Below are 26,668 nucleotides of genomic sequence, written 5' to 3'. Positions count from 1 at the left end.
GTGCTAAAAGTCGTATTAATTCCTACAACCATCAAACATATGTTATTGTACTTGTGTGTAGATTATTTTTTTCTTTTTTATCATTTTTTATTGTTTTCATGGCTTTAGCGGCATGTAAAAGTTTTCCAACATTTGAATAGTTTTCTGTTTCTTTCTTCCAATGTATGTATTTGTACACAAGATTTCATTTCAAAGTAAATAATATGGTTTTGGTTGAAGCCCGCGTATTACACGGGCATTAACCTAGTATACAATATAATAAAGAAAGGTGTAACACAAAACACCATGTGGCTCACAAAACAAAGAAGCGCAGGAATAGGGATGGCAATGGGGCGGGGATTAGTGGGGATCTCATTCCCCATCCCCGTTTACCATTTCCAACCCCCATCCCCGTCCCCATCCCCGCTGGGGAATTAACTTACATCCCCATACCCGTCCCCGTAGGGTATCGGGGAACCCCATCGGGTTCGGGTATTTTTGCCATCTACAACAAACTAAACAAACAGAAAGAACGCCGCACAACTAAAAAAATACCAACTAGTAAAACATCAACCACAAATTCAAACACTACTAAAAATACCAACAAGTCAACCACAAATGCAAAACTTCAAATCACATAAACCAACAAACACTTCAAAGTCTTCAAATTACATAAAGAAACCAAAAGTGTTGCTTGTCATTTTAAAAATTCTGCTGCAAACTACAAACTGCAAACTAATAACCTTCAACAGTTATCTTCAGTGTCAGAATCTTCAAAAATTGTAGCATGGTTATCCGATGTAAATGGTGTACCATCTATATTGATAAAAAAAAGTCATGTTATTTAAACATATATAATCAAATAAGAGATTAACACATATATAGTCAGTAAATACTTACCTTTATTGATAACTTCCCACAACCAACTCTGGGCACACATCAAAGCTTCAATGGTATTTGGATGAAGTCGGCTACGATGTTGACTTATGAGTCTTCCACTAGCACTAAATGCAGATTCTGAAGCCACAGTAGAGACGGGAATAGCTAATACATCTCGAGCAATAGCTTGCAAAGTAGGATACTTTGCTTCTCTAAGCTTCCACCATAGCAGAATATCAAAGTCACTAGCTTGGGGTTCAATTCCTTCCTCCAGGTAATGATCAAGTTCAGTCATTCCAGCTCTTTGAGAAGTTTTACGCTTGCTTATTATATGCCTATCCCAAGCAGACATGTTTTGAAGCAAAGACTCATTTGTTGAAGTTGATCCCATAGGATCCTCAGCTGTATGCATATCATGTGAATTATTTTTTTGGTACTCATTCACTAGCTCATCACAAAGGTCTCTAATTCTTTGAACTTGAGTCTCACTATCACTTGGATATACAAGTGGAAAATATATCTCAACCATTTCCATCTTGTATCTAGGATCAAAAACAGCAGCAACACCCATTGTTTTCTCTTCTTCGTACAACTTGATGATGTCACTTTTCAATGTGTTGCGAGTAGGGCACTTGAACAATGGTTGAATGGTTCTTGTAAAGACCCTAAACGCTACATGATCAACAATTGAAAGTGGGTACTCATGTAAAATAACCATTTTAGCCAATGCAATTCTTCCATCTTTCTCACTGTAGACTTGAGTAGACATTTCTGACTTCATGTTCCCTACCAATATTCTTTCTTTGATATTTGGTTGTTTCCTAGCTTTGCACGATTTCATATGATCCAACAAATGTTTAGTACCATTTTTTCCTTCACCCCCAAGATATGAGAAGCAATGTCTACATTTTGCCTTCATTTTTCCATTAACAGGTATCCTATCAAAATGTTCCCAAGCAACACTTTTGCTGGGCACATGAAGAGCCATTTGGTGTTGACTGTGTTTGTCTCTCATTTTCTTCTACTGACGCCATTCCTATGTAACGATAGCAAAGCAAAAAAATCGATTTAACGGGCAATTCCTATGTTATTGTCTAAATTCGATACTTAAAAACATTGTATGACTAAAAACGAACAACTTGAACGAATAACAACTAACCGGTAATGTCGGGATGGGTGAATCGATTAACTCCGGCGATCAGGAACTGTTCCGGCGGCGGCGAGTTGCAGGTTTAAAACCGACTAAATTCGAAGTGTTTGTGCTATATTAAAGTTTCAGTAGGTTAGTGGGAATGTGGGGAACTCTTAAATCTTAATTCAATTCGGGAATGTGTATCGTCGGGCATGCCGCATGCGTATTGTACACTTTAATTGTGCACTTAAATCTAAACTAATTTAATAAAGTATTAAATAATATATATATATATATATATATATAAAGTATATAATATTTACATGTCGGGTACGGGTTCGGGTACGGGTTCGGGGACCCGAGGGGTATTCCCATCCCCGCCCCCATCCCCGGTTTCTTTATTCGGGGATTCCCCGTCCCCGTCCCCATCCCCGGTCAAATCGGGTTCGGGTAGCGGGTTCCCCATCGGGTTCGGGTATTTTTGCCATCTCTACGCAGGGAAGCAAGACGTACAAGTCAAAAAGCATGAAGCCAATCCAACAATAAATCTGTAAGTAGAACCAAATTAGACAATTAATAAATAATCCCTTTAAACACCTTGAGAGAGGGAAAGTCTTGGGTTCAAGTCCTACAGATCACATAAGTAAAGAAATTTGCCGTTAAAAAAAAACTTGATTTATAAGAATTGTCACAAATACATATATCAATATAGGAAAATAAAACACAAGAGTTCATGTTGTATGCATTGACAACAATGTTGGAAATTTTAGTGAAAATGAGTTTTTCACTAAATATTTTGGACATCAATAATATTTATATATGTGTTGTATAAATAATTATTTATTGTTTGTGTTCAAACTATGTCCAAATAAAGCTAAGATGAATGAGATATCGAAGCTTGAAGTTGTATGTTTGGAACAAACAAAGATGAATAAAATGGATTAGTTTTGTCAACGTGTCCCACATAGGTGGGATGACAAAATTCAAAGTGGTATATAAGGAGGAGCACTCCTTGTAAATTGTTTTCCTTAAAGGCAAACAATAGTGGGGACCAAAGGGTGCACCGCACCCGCACATATGCGCACGTGACATGGGCTATAGGTCCAATGTGGTGCGCTTTGAACTTCGCACACCGCCGTTGTATTTTTGTCCATGAGCGTGTGGTCAGATACATGGCGGGTCCGCTTATGGCGCACCCTTGGGTGGCGTAGGCGGATGCCTTGGCATGGCGCATGTCGATGCGGCGCGAGTTCCTTGGGCGCATGACGCACGTTATTGGCTATGGCGAAGACTGCAAGTGGCACGCGAGTTTGGATGGTACATGACCAGGTGGCGTCCTGGTATGCGTAGTGGCATCCGTGTGGCGCGCGACTCCATGTAGGAGCGTGTTTGACTGTGGTGCGCACTTGTACGCGCGATTCGGTTCAGCCAGTCAACTCGGTCTTCACCGGTTACTAGAATGTCATGAATTGACATGAGAGTTACATTTGACCACTTAAATTTCCGTTTTAATACAATTAAAACATGTTTATTACAAGATTGATTACCTTGTAATTAAAAACATTAATTCATGTTTACTATCTTGTTGATTACAAGATTAAATGAGTTTTAATTGTAAAACTTTGGTGTATATATAATCACAATGGTCCATTGTGAAAAGATAGAAAAATATACACAGTAGTACTATTTCGTTCCAAAGGAAAACTAGAGAAGTTAATCTCTAAAGTATTTCTTTTGCAACTTCTTACTTTTCCACAAAAAATATGAACACCATTATACCCGGTGTAATCTCGGGCGTGAGTGCCATCTCCGGCAGTACACATACTGTTCCGGTTGTTGTACCCTGGGAGACAGACCGTCTGAGAGGAGGCGCGGAATCTGTTTTAAGGGAAGCGTGTTGAACACGTGCCTCAACAAAAACCGTCAACAATTTTGCTTGTCTTGCAGCGGAGTTTCGATCTCGTAGGTGCGGTTGAAGTTTCCAAAGACATCGACTTGAATCAAGATTGGTACAATTATATTGTATTTTATATTTGTTTATTTAGTTTTTGTAACCGGTATTGTACTAGTCGAATTTCCCACCAATAACGAGAGTCTCGTTATTATTTATTATTTATTTTATAATATATTTTAATAAAAAGTGAACCTAGTTCTTACAATCTTAAAACAGACTTTCGTGAAGATTGTTGCTACAATCTTAAATCCCTTCTCTACGAGGATTTAGGTTCACGAAAGTTAAAATATTTAATGGGATTTTTGTTAAAATGTTGAAAATATTTTTTGGGAAATATTTATTTAGTACAATGAGTCGGGTTAATTTTATGATTGGAGTACAATCTTTAATCCGAATACCGGGTTGCAAAACGACTGTTTTGATTCAGGTTTTACAGTTCATGGGTTTTTGTTCGTGTTTAGATAAACCGAACCGTATACAAAATAATATGTATTTCAATATGTTTTGAAATACTAAAATTTTCTAATGAGCGTATTAGAAAAATATATTTTGTAACCCCATGCAAAAAATGTTTGTAACAATTTATTTATTTATTACAAACATGTTATAAACTTTAATTGGTATATTAATATTGGTTTAAATGTCTTGAAACACATATATTTTCTAATGAGTGTATTAGAAAGTAATTTTTTTTTTATAAAATTACAAGTTTTAGAACATTTATGTATTCTAACAAGCGTGTTAGAAATAATTATTTTGAATAATAATAAGTTTTAAAACATCTATATGTTCTAACGAGCGTGTTAGAAACAATAGTTTAAAGACGTTTAGATTTTCTAACGGGCATGTTAGAAAAAATTATTATTACATATAATTGTTAAACGAGCGTGTTTGAAACAATTATTTTGGATAATAAGAAATCTTGAAATGGTTTCGTATTTTTTTATTTCTAATGAGCGTATTAGAAATAGTTTTTTATAAACTTCAAAACAAAAATTGTAATAAGTTATTTCTAATGAGCGTGTTAGAAATGATTTAACGACTTTGGCAATTTTTAATATTTCTAACGAGCGGGTTAGAAAACGTTTATTTTATATATGCCAAAAACGGCTTATGGCAATAAATGATCGTTTAATTCTAACAAGTGTGTTAGAATTTTATAGAATAATAAGGTTTAATATCATCTATTATATCTAATGAGCGTGTTAGATACGATGATTTTGTAAACCGAACTACTTAAAAGACGATCAGATTTTCTAACGAGTGTGTTAGAAAAGATTTTTGTTGCAAATAATTATTAACAAGTGAGTTGGAAACAATTTATGGATAATAATTAACCTTGTAACGGTTTCGTATGAACCTTTAAATTTCTAACAAATAAGTTAGAAACGGTTTTTTACATAAATGTTAAAACGGTTTCGTATTTGTTTATTTCTAATCAGCGTATTAGAAATAGTTTATATTTTTATAAACTTCGAAACAAATTCTGTAATCGTTTAATTCTAACGAGCGTGTTAGAAACCTTTTAACGATTTGCAATCGTTAATTTATAACGAGCGGGTTAGAACCGGGTTAACCATGATAAATTATTTAACATGATTTGTATTCGGTTTATATATTTTCTAACGAGCGTGTTAGAAAAGGTTTGTGTTTATTTCTAACGAGCGTGTTAGAAAACGTTCATTTAAATAAACCAAAATTGGCTTATGAGAATAAGTGTATTCGTTTTATTTCTAACGAGCGCGTTAGTAACGGTATACTTTAAAAAAAAAAACTGAATATTTTGAATGTTTGATAAACATTTAAATTCTAATTAGCACATTAGAATTGGTTATCATACAAACCACTCATTTTAACGATCGGTAATCGTTATTATCTAACAGCGGTTAGAAATAGTTTAAATATGATAAACCAACTATTAAAACGACGTGTATTCGTTTTATTTTTTAAACGCGCGAGTTTGAAATTGTTTTATTTAATAAACTATTATAAGGTTTATTGTTTTGATTTTTAATCAAAACATAAATATATAGTTTATTTTTAAAACACTTGTAAAACGAGAAATGTTTTGAACAAATAAAACATGTCTTTGCGAATTATAAGTGATTCGATATACTTCCACGAGAAGTATAACGTCTTGAACCATATAATAGTCTCTGAAAGACTATTTAGTGAAAAACAACTCGATGTTGTTATAGACATAATAAGTTGCTTAACTACTTGCGAGTAGTTAATTGTAAACAACTTTATATTTTTGGACAACTTGTGATTATTCAAGTTTAGAGTTCCAAGATGAGGGAGTACCTCAAAACATGACACCGAACGAAATAATTGCGTTTATTTCGGTCAAAAGTGTTGAAGATAATAACACTTTGGCATTTGATGTTTAGATATCTTTAGTGTATCCGTTTTATTTTTGTCCACTTTTAATTTATTATAAATGGTAGACTATCGTTTGGGTTTATTTAACATAAACAAATGGTTTAATTATAATAAAAGATAAATATTTATTTTGGACTACTAATAATTTGTCAAAAGGACACACATTTTGGTACAAAGTGTAAAAAGTAATTTACACAAACACAACGAGCGGGTTGTGATCATGACTTATGTAATAAGTCACAAATCAAACATCAAATGCATAACAGCGTCGTAAGTAACGCGGTGAATGGTTTGAGATGAAATGCACGAAAACGAAATATGTCATCTAATGTTGAGAGCATCAACATGGAAATGCACATGTGAGTTTTTCATAGAATATAACATATGAAAGAAATATATGTTATTATTGTAAATGATTTTAATAAATTTAGAAAATTTATTAATGGAAATTTACAATAGTGATGGACTTGTAGATGTTTCTACCACCATCAATGTTATTTAAACTATGTGGAGGCTTGGTTCTCAGTTTGGGAGAGTATCCCAATACATGGTATTAAACGAAACAACAACGTAAATGTATATATCACTATAGGCATACATGAATGCTTTGTTGTTGAGAGTCAATCTAATTGGCTATATCTCAAGACTCAAGTGATTTTATACAAAGATTTTTCATCAAAGTGACTTGTATTAAGACTTATGTTTAAGTTTTTAGGAAGTCAATGGTGAAGCCTTGGAGATAAAAAGGCAAACGAGTTATGATCCTAATGGATGGAGTTAACTATGGTTTTGAGGCCTTCATAAAACGGATGGTTTTGGAATGGTGAAATAAAATTCCATTATTGTGTCTAAACTAAGAAAAGAATGTTTGGAAGAGATAGTGCGTTATCTCTTAAGGCTGTGAAGAATCAGAATGATGCATCTTCTGTTCACATGCTAAAGTATTGTGGTCTAAAGCATGCTAGACTAATACTTGTTAATTTATATGCTCGACGGAGATTAAATTAACTTTAAACATTCAAAATATGTGATGACACAAGAATGAATTTTGTGCTAAAACAAAACTGTAAAGATAACTTCATTTTAGTCCTAAAGGATACTTAATTAAGATGCAAGCAATGTGGGGGGAGGAACCATTTAAGAAACAAACCCTTTAGGGTATGAAGAAATGGTAGTTGAGAAGTTTTCTCAAACTCGAAATGAAAGGGAGAACCTTTCATCGCCCCATTTGGATGTTATCCAATTACACTTAAATGTGGGGGTGGCTTGCATTTGAATGTGGAAATGGGAGTGGAGAAGTTTTCTCAAACTCGAAATGAAAGGGAGAACCTTTCATCGCCCCATTTGGATGATATCCAATTACACTTAAATGTGGGGGTGACTTGCATATATTGCAAACGCATGACCAAGTGGAGTACACAATGGTTATATGGAGTCAATCGAGTAGATTGGACTCGAATGCCAATTGGTTAGATTCAAAATCTAGTAAGATGTCAGTCATGACACACCAAAGGCATGGTGAAAACGTGTCTAGCCATGAATTGAGTTTCATGTCATTCTAAAGACAAGGTACATAACTGGATCCAGGTTGAGATCACGAGTTATAAGTCTTATGAATCGACTAAAAGGCAAAAGTGACTAGCAAGTCAAGAACACGTTAGAACAACTGATCTAAACTGAAAAATTATTGTTTTTGACTTAAAGAAGTCAACAAATAATTTTGGATCCAACAACCAGTGGGTTGATAACAGATTAAGTTGTGGAATGGGACTAAAGCCATGGAAAAAAAAGGGACATGAGGGAAACCTAACCTAGTTGACTGGAGATCCCAAGATCTAGGTTCAATAGGCCAACTTAATCATGAACCGAAGGGTAGTCACTGTGGGGGCGTAGCTAATATATATGTTTATATATAAGCTAGTTTATATGTTTCATATACCCCCTAAACTATAAAAGGGTGTTTAATTACATCCTAGTCCATTCCTATAATATTCAGTGACATTGTTGTGAGGTTAAGCATAATATGTGGTTTTATGATTTGTGTAAATCATAGTAAACCATAATGCTTTTAATGATTTAAAGGGAAATCACCTATGTTGGAGAGAAGTGTGGTCGCTTCGAATGGAATTAGGGCATAATTCCTAGAGCTCCCGCAGAACCAGGAAAGTGCTCCATGACCATTATAGGACACGCTAGTGAGGGGATGGCCCGGCTAGGGAAAGTATTGTGTGAATGTATATTGTCGCTTACACAAACGGGGGGTTGTTCAAGGACATCACGTCTACAAAACCCTAGTAGGCTAAGTATGCTTCACAAAGGAAGGTTCAAAGGCAAAACCTACCTATCCTGCAATACTCGACTGTTGAGGTTTCATCGAGGAATTTTGTGTGTTTATCGATCTCCATTCATGTGGGGGATTGTTGGAAATTTTAGTGAAAATGAGTTTTTCACTAAATATTTTGGACATCAATAATATTTATATATGTGTTGTATAAATAATTATTTATTGTTTGTGTTTAAACTATGTCCAAATAAAGCTAAGATGAATGAGATATCGAAGCTTGAAGTTGTATGTTTGGAACAAACAAAGATGAATAAAATGGATTAGTTTTGTCAACGTGTCCCACATAGGTGGGATGACAAAATTCAAAGTGGTATATAAGGAGGAGCACTCCTTGTAAATTGTTTTCCTTAAAGGCAAACAATAGTGGGGACCAAAGGGTGCACCGCACCCGCACATATGCGCACGTGACATGGGCTATAGGTCCAATATGGTGCGCTTTGAACTTCGCACACCGCCGTTGTATTTTTGTCCATGAGCGTGTGGTCAGATACATGGCGGGTCCGCTTATGGCGCACCCTTGGGTGGCGTAGGCGGATGCCTTGGCATGGCGCATGTCGATGCGGCGCGAGTTCCTTGGGCGCATGACGCACGTTATTGGCTATGGCGAAGACTGCAAGTGGCACGCGAGTTTGGATGGTACATGACCAGGTGGCGTCCTGGTATGCGTAGTGGCATCCGTGTGGCGCGCGACTCCATGTAGGAGCGTGTTTGACTGTGGTGCGCACTTGTACGCGCGATTCGGTTCAGCCAGTCAACTCGGTCTTCACCGGTTACTAGAATGTCATGAATTGACATGAGAGTTACATTTGACCACTTAAATTTCCGTTTTAATACAATTAAAACATGTTTATTACAAGATTGATTACCTTGTAATTAAAAACATTAATTCATGTTTACTATCTTGTTGATTACAAGATTAAATGAGTTTTAATTGTAAAACTTTGGTGTATATATAATCACAATGGTCCATTGTGAAAAGATAGAAAAATATACACAGTAGTACTATTTCGTTCCAAAGGAAAACTAGAGAAGTTAATCTCTAAAGTATTTCTTTTGCAACTTCTTACTTTTCCACAAAAAATATGAACACCATTATACCCGGTGTAATCTCGGGCGTGAGTGCCATCTCTGGCAGTACACATACTGTTCCGGTTGTTGTACCCTGGGAGACAGACCGTCTGAGAGGAGGCGCGGAATCTGTTTTAAGGGAAGCGTGTTGAACACGTGCCTCAACAAAAACCGTCAACAATTTTGCTTGTCTTGCAGCGGAGTTTCGATCTCGTAGGTGCGGTTGAAGTTTCCAAAGACATCGACTTGAATCAAGATTGGTACAATTATATTGTATTTTATATTTGTTTATTTAGTTTTTATAACCAGTATTGTACTAGTCGAATTTCCCACCAATAACGAGAGTCTCGTTATTATTTATTATTTATTTTATAATATATTTTAATAAAAAGTGAACCTAGTTCTTACAAACAATACATATATAAATACTGGAACATAATAACCAACAAACCTAGGAAAATAAAACACAAGGGTTCATGCTGTATGCATTGACAACAATACATATATAAATACTGGAACATAATAACCAACAGATCGACCAATTTAATCAAACTCATGAATTGTTCATTTCTTGGTCAATGAAATGGTCATGACTAACCACTTTGGCTTCTGTTTTAAGAGATCTTCAGCCACATGCTTCTCAAACTTCTTAAATAGTATGTCAATTATAGAATTCCCAAAATGAGATATCAACAACGGTTCAAAAACTGCTTGGGTTACTTTTGATATGTTTTTCGCGTGAATTTGGCTAAGCTCACCAGAATCAGTCATGTTTATGTAATCCTTGTCGTAGGGATCCGAATTTAGTTGATAAGCATTCATGTTTTCAAGAGAAAATGATCTCTCATATTCAATGATGTTCCTAACTTCCTCCTCACATGGAAAATATAATGGGACATTGAATGAGTTAATATCTGATTCACGAACCAACCCCTGTAGTATCAATTAAGCGTAATTGGTTAGTCACTTAAGCAACGCAAATGCGGGTTTGTGACTGATTTGGCAGTCACTTGATTCTCGGTGTGGCAACTGTCTTTCTTAACCATTTGACTGAAATAGTTTCTGACCCGATTTTTGTCACAAAATTAGAGTCTTAATTTGCGAACAAACTCTTTGTGGTCACAACTACGACCAAACTCATAGCGCCCAAACTTGCGATCACAACGATTAAGATTAAACCATTTTGCTAATATTTGTTAGCGACCAAATTTGCGATTGGATTGTTTTCAATTGCCACCAAAATCATTAGCAATAGATTTTGTTCCAAGCTAGCGACTGGCTTTGCGACCATCATTTTGTCTCAAAAAGTTAAGCTGAAGTTTGACTTTTTTTTTTATGTTCCTACTTTTACTATTTAAATTTAAATTTAAATAAATATCTCATAATTAAATAATTTTATAACTCACAAAATTGTAGAGATAATTTAATATATCCAACCCTACCGAACCAAATTCGAGCAAAATATTCCAACATCCTTTCGTTAACCGGTGTTTGAATTGACAATGTTAAAGAACACAAAATTACAAAAAAAAAAAAAAAAAAAAAAAAAAAGCATCATTTACGTTTATATAAATTTACAGGCTTCATCAGTTATCTTTAAAAGTCACACTTAACATCCATTATGTAACAGATTAGGTCATTTACACTAACATTCGTTAATAATTTCAGTTATTTTTTTTAATAACAATATTATCGTTACCCTAAAGAGCCAAATTTGTAATTTTCATAATTGTTTTAATTTTCTTTCATTTATTTTTTCTTTTACATTTCTTTTTTCCTTCTTTTATTATCTTCATCACTTTTATTTTATAAGTTATTCAAGAACCAAGTAATTGGTTAAACCGGTTATTTTTTTCATAGAAAATATATTTTTCAGTATTCTTTTTTTATTTATTATATATTTATTTCTGTTAGTTTAGTTGAATTATTTACTTTTTCTTTTAATATTTTCTATAATAAATTAAATACCTAATTTAAGGGTGTAAATGGATAGAGTTGAACCCGAGCTCGCCTAATTACGGTACATGTTATTCTAACTAATTGCATGTCACGGTTCTAAACTCTTAGAACATATTTTCTTATTTTTGTAAGAGTAAATTGCTATTTTCATCTCTATGGTTCGAACACTTTTGTCATTTTCATCCAAAAAGTTTTTTCCTTGCATTACCGTCCTTGTGGTTTAAAATGTTGCCGTTTTCATCCAGTTTATTAAATCCATTCAAATTTTACCATTAGGTTACGGGTATTTATGTCTTTTTATAAACTTTATATTTTTATTCATTCTTTGGAGTCGAGGGTCTCCCAAGAAGTAGCCTATCTATTCCTAGGGATAGAGGCAAGGTCTGTCTAGATCCCACCTTCCCCAGACCTTATAAGTAGCTTTGCTATTTGTGTGATTCACTGGGTATGGTTGTTGTTGTTGTACTTTTTGTATCTTTATTTGACTCTTATATCTGGATTTGGTTTAGGAGCTGGGGGTCTCACTGGAAGCGGCCTCTCTATCCCCTGTGATAGAGGTAAAGCTTGCCTACATCCCACCCTCCCCAGACCCTACCTATAGCCAACTTGGCTATAGGTGGGATTATACTGGGTACGGTTGTTGTTGTTGTTGTTGTATATTTTTATTCATTTTTATACCCAATTTATCCCCTCACCCCAAACCACACACTCATCTTCTTCAGCATCATCGGCCACTTTTCTGGCAAGATCCACCGACAAGTTTCCTATTTTCAGCGAACATCTATTTTTGTGGTTAGTCGGCTACCTCTCTCACTCCAAAACCGGCAAGATCCTCTGGTAAGAAGACGTCTCCCAACAAGATCTATTAACTATATTTCGTGCTCAGGTAGTGGCGAAGCTTGAGATTTCCGACCGAGGGGGCGGAAGTCACCGGATCTAAAAATTTCTATAAAAACGGGGGGTCGAAAACGTATATACCCAAAAATTTCTATACGAAAACTACATACTTTCCACTACTAAGCGAAAAGTTTGGGGGGTCGGCCGGCCCCTCCCGCCCCTTAAAAGCTTCGCCCATGCAGCTCAGGATGAAGTACTCCTACGTATCAACTGAGGCGGATTGTGTCGTTGTGCGTAGCCAAATGTTTTATGTTATTTTGTTATTCAGTTTTACGTAATTCAATTCCGTCTCGTTTTTGTGTGTAATTCATCTAGTTAAAATGTTCTTATTAACACGCACTTGTCATTGTTTTTTGTAACTTTGCTGGTGATTTTTTACTACATTGGATGCATGCTCTCTTAATCTCAGATGGAATAACAATAAAGGCCTTTTCATATTGGTTACAAGTTTGCTATAAATCATGGTTGTAAAAGTCCTGTCTAGGTTCCGAGTACTCGCTACAAGGTAGGCTGCCAAGGCCCGAGTATTGTTCGCCTAGGCCAATTATACTCGCCGAGTAATCTCCGCCTAGGCCGAGTACTTCCTGAGCACGAGTACTCTCAAATCCGACTTCATGAGTACTCTTAAATCCGACTAGGGAGCGCCTAACGACTTTTGTAACCATGCTATAAATACCTTTCATCTGACGCCTAGGTTTTCAACGAATTGGTGGTGGTATACCTGGGTTTCCTATAATGTCTTGCTCACACAACCTCCGGTACGTAGTGGTGCCAGTTTTGGAGTAAGAGAGGTAGTCGACTACTCACAAAAATAGATGTTCGCTGAAAATAGGAAACTCGCCGGAGGATCTTGCCGGAAAAGTGGTCGGTGATGATGAAGAGGATGAGTGTGTGGTTTGGGGTGAGGGGATAAATGGGGTATAAAAATGAATAAAAATATAAAGTTTATAAAAAGACATAAATACCCTTAACCTAATGGTAAAATTTGAATAGGTTGAATAAACTGGATGAAAACGGCAACATTTTTTGAACCACAAGGACGGTAATGCAAGAAAAAAACTTTTTAGATGAAAGTGGTAAAAGTGATCGAACCATAGGGATGAAATTAGTACTTTACTCTTTTTTTTTACTATTTATCATGAGTAAGCAAGTTAAGTATTTAACTAAAATTTATATACGATCCTATATTTACATAAATGCATATAAACAGTTATATATAAATAAAGCATATGGGGGCCGCTAAAATAAAAACCACCTCCAGTTATAAGAACCGAGAGAACCACTTTACAACCATTAGATCTTCAAGATGGATGGATGAGATTAAAAGTAGTTAACATTAATATTAATACTTTTTGTCTTATTATGTTTTTAATATTTTAATACAAAAGGGTAGTTCGGTAAATTTACTTTTTTTTGTCTTTTTGTCTTTATTATTTTTTATTACTTTTTTGTATTATAATATTAGTTGGTTTTTTTAAACAGAATTTTTTTATTAAAAACTATTTTAAATTCAGATTTTTTACCAAAACAATTTTATTTTGGGCGCTGTTTTTTGCACGCAGTTTTTACGCCTCGACTTTTTCACGCGTCGTTTTTTTAACGCGTCTTTTTTTACGCAACGTTTTACGCCGGTTTTTTACGCCGCGTTTTTACTCGACGTTTTTTTTACGCGCTGCTTTTTACGCCCCTGTTTTTACACGCCGCTTTTTACGGTTGTAAAAAGATTTTTTACAAAAAAAAATTACAGATGTAAAAAAAATTTTACAACAATTGTTTTTTACAAAAATCATTTTTTTACAAAAAAAAATTACAGTTTACGGGATAAAATTTTTTACCTCAAATTTTTACGTTTTACGTTTTGCGGGATTATTTTTCTACATAAAAGTTTATGTTTTACGTTAAAAAGTTTTACGTTATACGTTGTACATTTTACAATTTACATAAAAGATTTTTACGTTTTACGTTTTAAAGGAAAATGTTTTACGTTGTACAATTTACGTAAAGTTTTACGTTTTACGACATAAAAATTTTTACGTAAAATTTTACGTTTTACATTAAAATTTTTACGTTTTACGTTTTAAGTTAAAATTTTTACGTTTTACGTTTTAAGTTTTACGTTTTACATAAAAATGTTTTACGTTAAATTTTTAAAGTTTCGCGTTTTACGTTTCACATTAAAATTTTTACGTAAAGTTTTACAATTTACAATTTACATGAAAAAGGTTTTACGATTTACTTTTTTTTTACAAAATCTTTTTTACACAAAACGAACTCACCCAAAAATCGCGACTCAGTAGGTGTCTAAGATAAATTGAACTTATCATCATCGGCTGAAAATAAAAATATAAAAAACCAACAAAAATCAAAACAATGTGTGGATTCATGAAAAAAACGGGGTTTGGCTCAGAGTTTTCAATAATCACGGCTGCAAAGTGGGGTTGCATGTTCAAAAAACCTACGCTTCACCATCCTTGCCGCGCCATCATCATCAAAATATACGTTTTTTTGTATCATCACTGCCAAGAACGCCGTCGTCAAGATTAATTGTCGTGAAAAAAGTTTCGTATTATCAGTACCAAACAACACAAAAAAAACTCACTCCCTGATCCGACAACTTTTCGATCGGCACAACGGGGCACCACCGGGCACCATCGGCACCTTGCAAAATCGGTCACCTGTAAAAACAGTCGACATCGAAGCCAGCCAACAGAAACATACAAAGCATCTCTAATAAAACACCCAAAACCCATTTCATAAAGAATACCCAAATCGAGGAAAAACCCAGCACCAAAAACAAACAAACATGTTGCACAGTGTTACTCCCTTTAAGCCCTTTAGCTCTAAAGCATACCCAAAAGCAAAAGAAACCCAGCATACCCAAAATCAAAAGAAACCCAGCAAAAAAAAATCAAAAAGCCTACCAAACCACCGGGACCACCACTCTTTTCCGGCAAGGCCGGTTCTGACAGCGGCTTACAGTGGACGGCGACTCTTTTCCGGGAAGGCCGGTTCTGACAGCGGCTTACAGGGGTGTTAGGTGGTGGCACTCGCCACAACAACCACCCCTTCAACCTACCCCTTCACCGATCATTCACCGCCGCCTCTGCCTCCAAAGACCGTCGCCATATCACGTCGCCATAAGAGATAAGAGAATGCATATGAGGGGGCGCCGGTGTGGAAGTGGTGTTTGGGAGTTGCCGGTAAACCCACCACCACCACCGTCAAAACCTCCCCACCACGGTCTTGAGGATGGTTTTCTTGAAGATGAGAGATGAGTGGTTTCAATAGAGAGAGATGAAAATAAGTAGTTGCAAGTTTGATTTTCAAGAGAGAGTGAGATGAGTGGATTCTTGAAGATGAGAGATGAGTAGTTGCAGGTTTGATTTTCAAGAGAGAGAAATATAGATGAAATATAATAGGGGGTTATGAATTTTAATGAGATGTGATGGGTCTGAAGGTTTAAAGAGACAGACAAAAGACATAGATTAGACTTTTAGAGCAAATGACTAAAATACCCTTTAGTTTGATTGGTTGAGAGTGGTTCTCGCAACTGAGGATGGTTTCTATTTTAGCGGCTCCCTAAAGCATATTATGTGGTAAAAGATATGTTAGAATAAAATATTGACTTTACAACAGCACTAGTGTATAATATTGCAAAGTATTAAATGACTGAGACGAAGCTTAGGCAACCTCAAGCTCGATTCAGCCCATTAACACCAAAAAAAAATAAGTATTTAGTTTGCGTTCAGTAAAAGAATAAGAAAAGTAAATAACATAAATAACCAAACAAAATAAATATACAATAAATTAATAAAATATATTGAACAATGAAAATTACAATTTTAATGAAAAAGTCTATTAACTAATTATATTGTTTTAATGTCATTTATTATAAAAGTGACTAGTTATAAAAATCGTGCCACGTTGCGGCGAACTTCTTTTGTTATTTAGTATGTGTTTATATGTGTTTGAAATCACTACGAGCGCATTGCACACGCAATCGCTGACAAGAATTAAAAGAAAACGTAGAAAAAACTACTAAAAAATAACCGAAAGAAAATCAACTAAAAAAGTTGTATGAGCAAATAGTAATGGGTACCGGTACCGAATTTCCTGAAACGAAAGATCTTAAGTACCAATTCGGTACTGACGTTTGGCGTTCCTGGTACCGGTTCGCTACTGGTTTTTACCTTTATATACTGATACCGTAACCGGTATTTTCGGTACCAATACCAATTTGGTATCAGTTGGCACCAAGCTCATCCCTACCCCTGAAACTAAAAAAAAAGTTGTACCATACCGTTGGTGTTCGTACGGTACCTGTGATCAGAGATGAGCAAATAGTACTGGGTAGCAATATCAAATTTCTCGAACTAAAAGATTATCAAACTCAATCCGGTACCGACTTTTACCGTTTTATGTACCAGACTGGTGCTGGTTTTTACCTTCATATACCGATAGCGAACTGGTATTTTCGATACAAGTACTGATTAACACCAAGCTTATTAGACTTAAAAAGTGAAGAAGATAACAGTTATAATATTAAAATAATAAAACTAGAAAAAAACTATATATAATATGAGTAAAATGCACAGATAGTCCCTGTGGTTTGGTGAAATTTCATCTTTAGTCCCCAACTTTTCAGAATTACACTCTTAGTCCCTGTGGTTTGACAAGTTGTTACTCGGATAGTCCCTAAAGCGGATGAAGGTTACTTGGATAGTCCCTGTGGTTTGACAAGTTGTTACTCGGATAGTCCTTGTCATTTCACACCCACTTAACCAGAAAAACTAACCTCCATCCACTTTGGGGACTATCCGAGTAACAACTTGTCAAACCACAGAGACTAAGAGTGTAATTTTGAAAAGTTAGAGACCAAAGGTGAAATTTCATCAAACCACAGGGACTATCCGTGCATTTTACTCATATAATATTTTATTATATCATAGATTACTGTTCATTTCATTCATTCTTTAATATATAGGAGAATATATAGGAGAATGAAAATAATAAGTGAAAAGAAGTAAAGAAAGAAAGAAATTAAAAGAAAAGACAAAGAAAACAATTATGAAAATTAAAAGAAAAGACAAAGAAAACAATTATGAAAATTACAGATTTTGCTCTTTTGCAAGAAGGGTAATATTGTCATTATCAATAATAAGTTAACATAAAGGATGTTAAGCGTAACCAAGGCCGGCTTGAGGATAATTCAAACCAAGCCATTGCTTTGGGACTCACCTCCCTAAAGGCCACAATAATTAAAACCTCTTGTAAGTATACATATGGAAATTCGGTGAGAAAGACCAAATCATAGCAAATCAAGCATAACATAAACCAAAAGCACGGAAGTATCATTAAGTTTTATTTGTGTAATCCGTCTACAATCTCTCTTTATATTGTAATTGTTACAGGTTGCAAGTAAACTTATTTTTATTTTCCTGAAAAGACCTTTATTTTAGTTATTGCTTTGAGCCCCCACAAAGGTTGAGCCGACCCTGAGCATAACTTCTAATTATAAAGGATAAAACATGTAATATTCTATCAAAATAAAGGACATCTTCTATAATTTTGTCTTAAAAATGTATAATTCACTCGTTGGGATTTTTTTTTTGAGTAAATTACAAGTTTTGTCCTTTATGTTTGTATCAAATTTCAGGCGCTGTCCTTTACTTTTAAAATTGATGAGTTTTGTCCTTAACGTTTCAAAATCCTGCACGTTATGTCCTTTAGGCCAAACCCAGTTAGATTTTTTTAGTTAAATATGGTCATGTGCCTTGCACATGAGGGTATTCTTGTCATTTTATATTTCCAGGGACTATTGAGTAATTAAATTATAACAAAGGACTATTTCTGTAAAATATAAAAAAATAAAACCTTTAATCTCTGTCAATCTAAACTCAGCTATCTCTATTTTCTCTCCCTCCCTCTGCTCTCTACCTATCTGTTACATTTCAACAAACTCAACCGCCTCAGCACCGGTCGTTCGCAGAACTCGAACTTATACGAGGAACCAAACTACCAAACCCTAACACACCTAAAGTATATGACAACACATCACCGGCAATCAAAACCTAATCCAATTGCACTGGAAACTAACCCTAGGATACCGGAAACTATAGCAATCGGAAGAGTAATGATATTCCAGACTAAACTTGTTTCGTTACCGTTGTTAACTGTTTCTGGTGGTTGAAATGTATGGATCAGAGTTTTGTTATCTGTGGCGGTGGCGGAAGTGGTGGCGACGGTGGCGGAACTGGTGGCGGAAGTGGTGGCCGGAGTATTATTATCATTTTTTACGGTGGTTGAGGTGGAGGTGAAGGTGGAGATGGCTTGTTCAAGGTCCCAATTATGGCGGAAACGAACCGTTGTTAAGAGTTCTAGATCTCCATGGAAGACCGCTGTAAGTGTTATTGTTAAGAATTTGAGTCTGTTAGTTATACTGTTGATTCTCATTCAGATGATTCGTAAACTAGGGTTTAGTTAAATTGGGGGTTTTGAGTCTATCGCTGATTGTTAATAACAGATTATCGAAAGATGAAATTGATCGGTTGTGGGTGGGGTGGGTGGGTGGTGGTGGTGAAGGTTGTGGGGAGGTGGGAGGTGATGGTGGTGGGAGTCTGGGAGGTGGGTGAAAAGTCTGAGAGAGAGAGAGGTGGGGGGGATAGCGTTGTATATATTATTTGGGTTTATTTTATTAAATAATATTAAAAAAACTAAGTCGAATGACCAAATTACCCTTGTCTATATGATTTAACCAAAAAAATTTAACTGGGTTTGGCCTAAAGGACATAACGTGCAGGATTTTGAAACGTTAAGGACAAAACTCATCAATTTTAAAGGTAAAGGACAGCGCCTGAAATTTGGGACAAACATAAAGGACAAAACTTGTAATTTACTCTTTTTTTTTTTTTTTTTGTTGGGGGAAATGAATTTGCTATGCATTTTGATGTTCACTTCTTTCATTTTGTTTATTGTAACCGTTTTCATTAGTCACTAATGTTTTAACCTTTTTATTCCCGGTCGCAAATTTTGGTTGCTTGTACTCAATCGTTTTAGTAGTGCCACACTGAATAATTAAAACTTGTGAGCAAAATATTCTTCTTTAATTTGAGTTCAAATTTGGATATGAAACAACAATTGTACCTCTTTGATCATGTCGACAAGTGATTGCCCGAGTAGCTCCAAATGTGCAAAACAATTGGCAATAGTTGGATCAGCTACCTCCCGAACAAAAAATGTTAAAATCATGCTTCCACCATGTACTACTTCCTCAGAGCGCATTTGTAAAAACTTCGTGAAATCATTATGAAATTGGTTTTGATATGCTTGGTATACATTTGGAGGACTTGCCCGCGCCATACAAATATTTGATCCATTACTTTCAAGGCCTCTAGGCACCTATTATATTGACATAAACTAAAGTTTATCATGGAAAATAATTTCTTATGACCAATTTTAGTCATAGTTATGTCACATAAGAGTATTGGAGAATAATTTGATATTACGCATACCTGAGAAAGCCAATGGTTACAATTAGCAGAGTTAACAAAATGCAAACTTTGGTTGGGAAAAAGTCTGCCATAGAAGGAACCTGGAACAGCTGAAACAAAACATGGGCCAAAACCTTCTCCCTTGTCCTTCTTAAGCTTTGCATAAAAGTCAGGTAACAGTTTGAAAATATTATTGAAATCATTTCCAAATAGGTCATTTAAACACACTTGAAACTGTGGTACTTTACGATCATTTTCTTGACACACCTCATGCACTATATCAATAATATTAGATGCAACTAGTAGCGTATTTTTGCCAGACGAGCATCCTAAATCTGCAACCGTGAAACAGTCGTTGAAGACATTATGATTAGCTAAACCCTTGATCAAAAGCTTTTGAAATGGCACAGCTTTCCGTATCCCTGTTTCCTAGAGAGAAAATAAGAACAAATTAGCAGCTGAAGGCATACACCATTGTTAAATACTAGTAAAATCCCCCCATGCTATGCGGCTATTAATTGATCGTATCGGTTTACTTCATTACGGTAGCAACACTCGGTGTAGCAAACGAAACATAATACCCAAAACGATGTCAACATGTACTTTACATCAACCGGAAACAATAAAAACGAATATCAATAATGTTTCCAAGAGCATCAATACCAATGTTGTTCAGTCACAAACTCTTATGTTACCCATTTGTTTATCTTCTGTAATAATATAACAAAGAACTAACAAAACATAATGATTTGAAAAGCAGTTATAAAATGTAACCATTAATAATAATAATTCTTTATGTGAAAATCATCAATATATACATTTGACTCAAGAAAAAAGCTAATATAGACAATGGAAATGACAACATAGCCTTTTCCTCTAACCTTAGTTGTGTAGCGTTTTCCTTTTTTCTTTCTTCCATGATTTTTAAACGTATATAATTTGTTTATATGATCATAACTTTTAAAAAAATTACACCAAATTAAAGGGCATTTTATTCTCTTAAATTGGATGTAATTTTTTTTACAAAAACTTATTTATGATTTTTGGTCCTATTTAATTAACTTATGTATATATTATCTTATCAACTATTTAATTAACTTGAGTATATATTATCTTACCATAACATATGTAATAAAAGTTACTGTAAAGTAATTAACAAAAAAAATCTCAAAAAGAAAACTTGTATAAGCGGTTTCATTAAGGCAATTTAGAGTAATAAGATCTAAACCTTTATGTCTCTGTTTAACTTTTAATATCCCATATATGAAATATGGAAACTGCGTTTTTGTATTGAGTTTGGAAATGTTTTATTGACTTATCAGTTAAAAAATCAATAAGTTAAAAAAGTGTTTGCATTGAGAAAAATGTTTTTTATTTTACCTTTTTGAATACGAGTAAAAAGTTGTTTTTAAAAAAGTGTTTGAATTTAAGGACATGATTAATTATCCTTGACTTTGTTATGTGTACTATTGTTGTGTTGTAGCCCTTCCTTTAAATACGCATCAATCACAAACAAGAATTTAAGGACATGGTTAATTTTCCTTGACTTTGTTCTGTGTACTATTGTTGTGCTGCAGGCCCTTCCTTTAAATACGCATCAATCATAAACACGAATTATGAACTAGACAATATACAGTTCTTAAATTAAAGTATAAAAAATTAAAGCGTTTCTCTGCCATATTACCGTGATTAATTCATAGATTTATATAACTAAAGTATTATATTTATATATATTATATACACAATCTAAAATTCTTAAATTAAAGTATAAAAATTAGAGCGTTTCTCTGCCAGGTTACCGTAATTATGAAATAGATTTATATAACTAAAGTATTATATTTCTATCTATTATATATACGATTATGAGATAATGATATAGTATAGATAACATGTGACATTTTTAAAGTTTTTATAACTAAAATTAAATGGTATTTTGGTCTTAAAACACAAATTCTTCTTTTCTTAAAATACAATCCAAAAATTTAGTTAAAAATCTAACATAAAAAATCTAGTAAAAAAATAATAGCACATAAAATTTTGCACAAAAATGTTATACAATACAAAAATAAAATAAAATTTGATGTTTTTTTAGTTGTACTTTTTTATATAGCAATATTATATAGATTAAAGATAAAAAATACTCGATTTTTACGATATAAATTTAAAAAAAATTGTATAAAAAAGTTGTTTAAAAATGAGAAGAATTTAAAAAAGTCAGTATAAGAGGTTATTATTTCAAAAGTACCTATCTTTTTTCCTATACTTTGATCTTTTTTATTGATTTAAAAAATGAAAAATAATAAAATGACAACTTAGCCTACTTACATAAAATTAAAGGTTATTTGATTTACCTTTAACTATATTACAAAACTAATTCAAACTTTTGTTATATTATCTTACATATACAGTTTGATTTGATCGACTCAATATCTCTAAAAAAATCTGACTTAAAAAGACCAATATTTATAAATTATAATACCCTCTTTTTTACTCAATGAAAGGCATACGAAAGAAAATTATTTTTTATTAAATTTGACTCAATAAAAGGCATCATTGTATGATAAAACAAACTAGGATTTAGGATCTGTGCGTTACAGCAACACCGTTAAACTATACAAAACGTAGACATGAAAATGTTAAATCACACAATACGTTATATAAAATTAAGGGGTTATTATTTCAAAAGTACTTATCTTTTTTTTTTTTTCTATACTATGATGTTTTTTATTGATTTAAAAATTAAAAAAAAAAAAACAAGATGACATCTTAGCCTACTTACATGTTATTTTTTTTTACCTTTAACTATATTACAAAACTAATTCAAACTTTTGTTATATTATCTTTACATCACTAACCCAGTAGCCCAAATCTTTTGTTTGTACTCTCCGCTAGAAAACCACCACAACAACAACCTACAACACCACCACACATTGGCATGGTTGTAAAAATTCCAACTAGTCGTCGATTAATTTAATCATCGATTAATCACAATTAATCCCCGATTAAGCGCTAGTCCTCACCCCACCGCCCGACTAGCGACTAGAGACACACGCTCTCACACACTCTCTCTCTCTGAAGTTGTCGGGCTCTCTCCCCTCTCTCTAAAGAAAATTCTTAAAAATATCAACGAAATAATCAAATAATTTTAAAGAAAATTCTTAAAAATATTAATGAAATAATCGAATAATAAAAATTTAAGATGCTAGGCAGACACTATTCATATTAAATGAAACAAATGTATAGTATAATATAATATAATATGATATGCAAAAGTTTATGGTATAATCACTCAAACCTGAAGCATGGAGTTGTTTGCATAGCTGGATTCTCCATCACCAATATTCATATGTAGGATCTTTGCTAAGGACATGGTTAATTTTCCTTGACTTTGTTCTGTGTACTATTGTTGTGCTGCAGGCCCTTCATTTAAATACGCATCAATCATAAACACGAATTTAAGGACATGGTTAATTTTCCTTGACTTTGTTCTACGTACTATTGTTGTGCTGCAGGCCCTTCTTTAAATACGCATCAATCATAAACACAAATTATGAAATAGACAATATACAATTCTTAAATTAAAGTACAAAAAAGTAGAGCATTTCTCTCCCATACCGTAATTAATTCGTAGGTTTATATAACTAAAGTATTATATTTATATCTATTATATAGACAATATAAAATTCTTAAATTAAAGTATAAAAAATTAGAGCGTTTCTCTACCATGTAACCGTAATTATTAAATAGATTTATATAACTAAAGTATTATATTTCTATCTATTACATATGCAATTGTGAGATAATGATATTGTATAGATAACATGTGATATTTTTTAAATTTTTTATAACTAAAATTAAATGGTATTTAGGTCTTAAATCACAAATTCTTCTTTTCTTAAAATACAATCCAAAAATTTAGTTAAAAATCTAACATAAAAAATCTAGTAAAAAACATAATAGCACATAAAATTTTGCACAAAAAATTCAGCACAAAAATGTTATATAATACAAAAATAAAATAAAATAAAATAAAATTTGATTTTTTTTATTTTTAATTTTTTATATAGAAATATGATATATAAATTAAAGATTAAAAGATACTCGATTTTACGGTACATATTAAAAAAAATTGTATAAAAAGTTACGAATGTAAAAATGAGAAGAATTTAAAAAAGTCAACATAAGAGGTTATTATTTCAAAAGTACTTATCTTTTTTCCTATACTTTGATCTTTATTATTGATTTAAAAAATAAAAATAAATAAAATGACATCTTAGGGTGTCCGGGGCGTACTCGGTAACCCCCTTCGGTGAGCGCCTTCCCCGATCGGGAACACCGCCGCCAACGTTGCGGGGACCCGAATCGGTGAGGGAGAACGGTGGTGGTTCAACGAGAGCGGTGAGGGAGAAAGGTGGTGGGCCCCATATTTCCAGCCAATCAAACCATTTTCTTTGTTTTTTTTTTTTTTTTTTGAATAAAAAAATAAGGGGAGTTAAGAGGGGAGTGGCGCCATCAAATGGGGGTGTTAGGGGAGTTTAAGAGGGGAGTTGACGTGGCACACGGGGATTGGTTTGGCGTAAGAGAGTGCACTCACCTATTAGGTGTGCACCCCCTTCACCCTTAGCCTACTTATATAAATTAACTGTTATTTGTTTTACCTCTATCTATATTACAAAACTAATTCAAACTTTTGTTTTTATCTTACACTAGTAGTAAGACCCGTGTGCAAACACATGTGGTTTTTAGAAAATCATGCATACCACATTTTATTAAATGACAAATGATTATACATTTTTTAAGTTTAATTAAAAATGGATTATAAAACCACATTTTATTAAATGGCATTATTCTCGAGCACCAGAACAACCTCAGGCACTGAAACTCATTTCATTTCAAAAAATTAATACGGAATAAACCAATACAAGTTCCAATATAATGACTGACATCAATTCATCAAATGTGTCACCTTGCTCGGGAGTTGCAGAAGCCACCACATCCTCAATAGGAGCATGGTCTTCGTCATGATGGTTGTCAATGTTCATGTAGCGAAACACGCCATTCAAGACAAAGTAGCCTTTATCTTGAGGTGCGAGGAAGAAAGATTGTGTGAACTGCTGCTGAATATTATCCATTCCATTCATGTATCCAGTTACCAGAACACTGACTCCACCGTTTAGGGATTCTTGAGCATCAACGGATTTGATCTCAGCCTTCAAGTCGCCATAGTTAAGTGACAAGATTTTAGCATTGATTACTTGCATGCCAGTACAAACTTTAAAAATAAAAAAACAGAGACCGTACATCCATAGTAGTGGTTATGCTCATAGAACTATCTTCCTCGGGCCGACCAAGTTTACTGATATCCTGATAAAAATGATGAACCACCCCAGGTGACTGGTGCAGTATATGATAATACTGCTGAATATAAGCATTCCCAACTTGTGTGTCACCAACAATTTAATAACATTAAATCAAATTTATTCACCTGTAAACAATGCAATAAGACAATAGCACATTGTAAAGCAAGTTCAAACATCCATCAGAATATACAGGAAACTTAAAGGGTCAGCATGAAAGAAACCGTGAGACAGTATTTGTTCAAGATATGATTCAACAGCATGCATGCCCAGCCTGTGGAACCTACATATTACCAAACATGTTTAGATGACCAAATCAGGGCTAAATAGGGGTAAAATACAGGATAAGTTTATATATATACACTTACTTTTTATGATCAACACCTAATTGGTCTAAAGCTTGTATCATATTGATCTTGATTCCTTGAACATGCTCCATTGTAAGAACCTACAGTTGGATCAACATAATGTAATAATGAGCTAAAGGAATAAAAAAGGTTCTAATTATAAAATATAACAATTATGCATCTCGGAGTTAGTTTGAAGCCATATTTCATGGAAATTCATCTCGCCAGTGTAGCATCCCTGACAACTTCAAATCGAACTATACCTATATTATAAACTCAACTCACCTAAAATTTAACCTAATAATTAATTCAACAGTATCTACATTAAAATATTGCATTTGTCACAATACTAAATCATGTCAACATACACCAAGAGCTCGCCTAAAATTGTTTGTGAATCGATGGCGTTAATTTACAAACAAAATTAGACAAACTTAAACAAAATTGAACAAAACTACATAAATTTGTTCAAGTCAAAGATTATATATTAACATATACAATTATACCTCTCCATTGTCATCATCATCATCATGTGCGAAGCTTTTAAGGGGCGGGAGGGGGCGGCCGACCCCCCGAACTTTTCGCTCAGTAGTGGAGAGTATGTAGTTTTCATATAGAAATTTTTGGGTATATACGTTTTCGGCCCCCGGTTTTATAGAAATTTTTAGGTCCGGTGACTTCCGCCATCCGGGTCGGAAATCTCGAGCTTCGCCACTGATCATCATCATCTTCATCATCATGAACTTCTGACTTTGACTTGTCATATTCATCTTCTTCTTCCTCTTCTTCACGCTTTCCTTCAGCCTACAAATTTCAACATCAAGCTTTCAGATTCTGCAAATTTTAGGTTTTCATTTTCTGTAACACCCCGCCCCGATTA

The 26,668-nt window shown here is 34.0% G+C and overlaps 2 protein-coding genes across 3 annotated transcripts; both read right to left on the bottom strand.

Annotated features, from left to right (window-relative positions):
- Positions 1–10,055: 10,055 nt before the first annotated feature.
- Positions 10,056–23,574, bottom strand: LOC110889847 (benzoate carboxyl methyltransferase). The gene is made up of 4 exons (XM_022137416.2): positions 23,380–23,574; positions 20,106–20,513; positions 19,738–19,992; positions 10,056–10,671 (listed from the first exon to the last, which is right to left on the bottom strand). The coding sequence occupies exons 1-4, from the start codon at positions 23,452–23,454 to the stop codon at positions 10,303–10,305; spliced, it is 1,107 nt and encodes a 368-aa protein (XP_021993108.1). The 5' UTR covers positions 23,455–23,574; the 3' UTR covers positions 10,056–10,302.
- A 1,372-nt stretch (positions 23,575–24,946) lies between these two features.
- Positions 24,947–25,935, bottom strand: LOC110891870 (nuclear transport factor 2). Of its 2 annotated transcripts, XR_002565618.2 has the most exons (4): positions 25,810–25,935; positions 25,666–25,724; positions 25,386–25,569; positions 24,947–25,294 (listed from the first exon to the last, which is right to left on the bottom strand). XR_002565618.2 is itself a non-coding variant. In XM_022139385.2 (2 exons), exons 1-2 carry the CDS (start codon positions 25,407–25,409, stop codon positions 24,977–24,979), a joined length of 342 nt encoding a protein of 113 aa, XP_021995077.1. In that variant the 5' UTR covers positions 25,410–25,634; the 3' UTR covers positions 24,947–24,976. The 2 variants fall into 2 exon arrangements, 1 of the variants encoding a protein (XP_021995077.1); XM_022139385.2 differs by lacking the exons at positions 25,666–25,724; positions 25,810–25,935 and having other exon boundaries at positions 25,386–25,634.
- Positions 25,936–26,668: the final 733 nt, after the last annotated feature.

Source organism: Helianthus annuus, chromosome 11 (assembly GCF_002127325.2).
Source record: "Helianthus annuus cultivar XRQ/B chromosome 11, HanXRQr2.0-SUNRISE, whole genome shotgun sequence".
NCBI classification, from domain to species: Eukaryota; Viridiplantae; Streptophyta; class Magnoliopsida; order Asterales; family Asteraceae; genus Helianthus; species Helianthus annuus.
This window is presented reverse-complemented; position numbering and strand designations above follow the sequence as displayed.

Coding starts and splice junctions, on each gene's coding strand:
- LOC110889847 (XM_022137416.2), bottom strand. CDS start 23,454: ATGTCCTTAGCAAAGATCCTACATATGAATATTGGTGATGGAGAATCC. Junction 20,514..23,379: donor CAAACAACTCCATGCTTCAG/GTTTGAGTGATT, acceptor TTTTCTCTCTAG/GAAACAGGGATACGGAAAGC. Junction 10,672..19,737: donor TTGTCGACATGATCAAAGAG/GTACAATTGTTG, acceptor TTGATACTACAG/GGGTTGGTTCGTGAATCAGA.
- LOC110891870 (XM_022139385.2), bottom strand. CDS start 25,409: ATGAGCATAACCACTACTATGGAT. Junction 25,295..25,385: donor GCATAACCACTACTATGGAT/GTACGGTCTCTG, acceptor GGCGACTTGAAG/GCTGAGATCAAATCCGTTGA.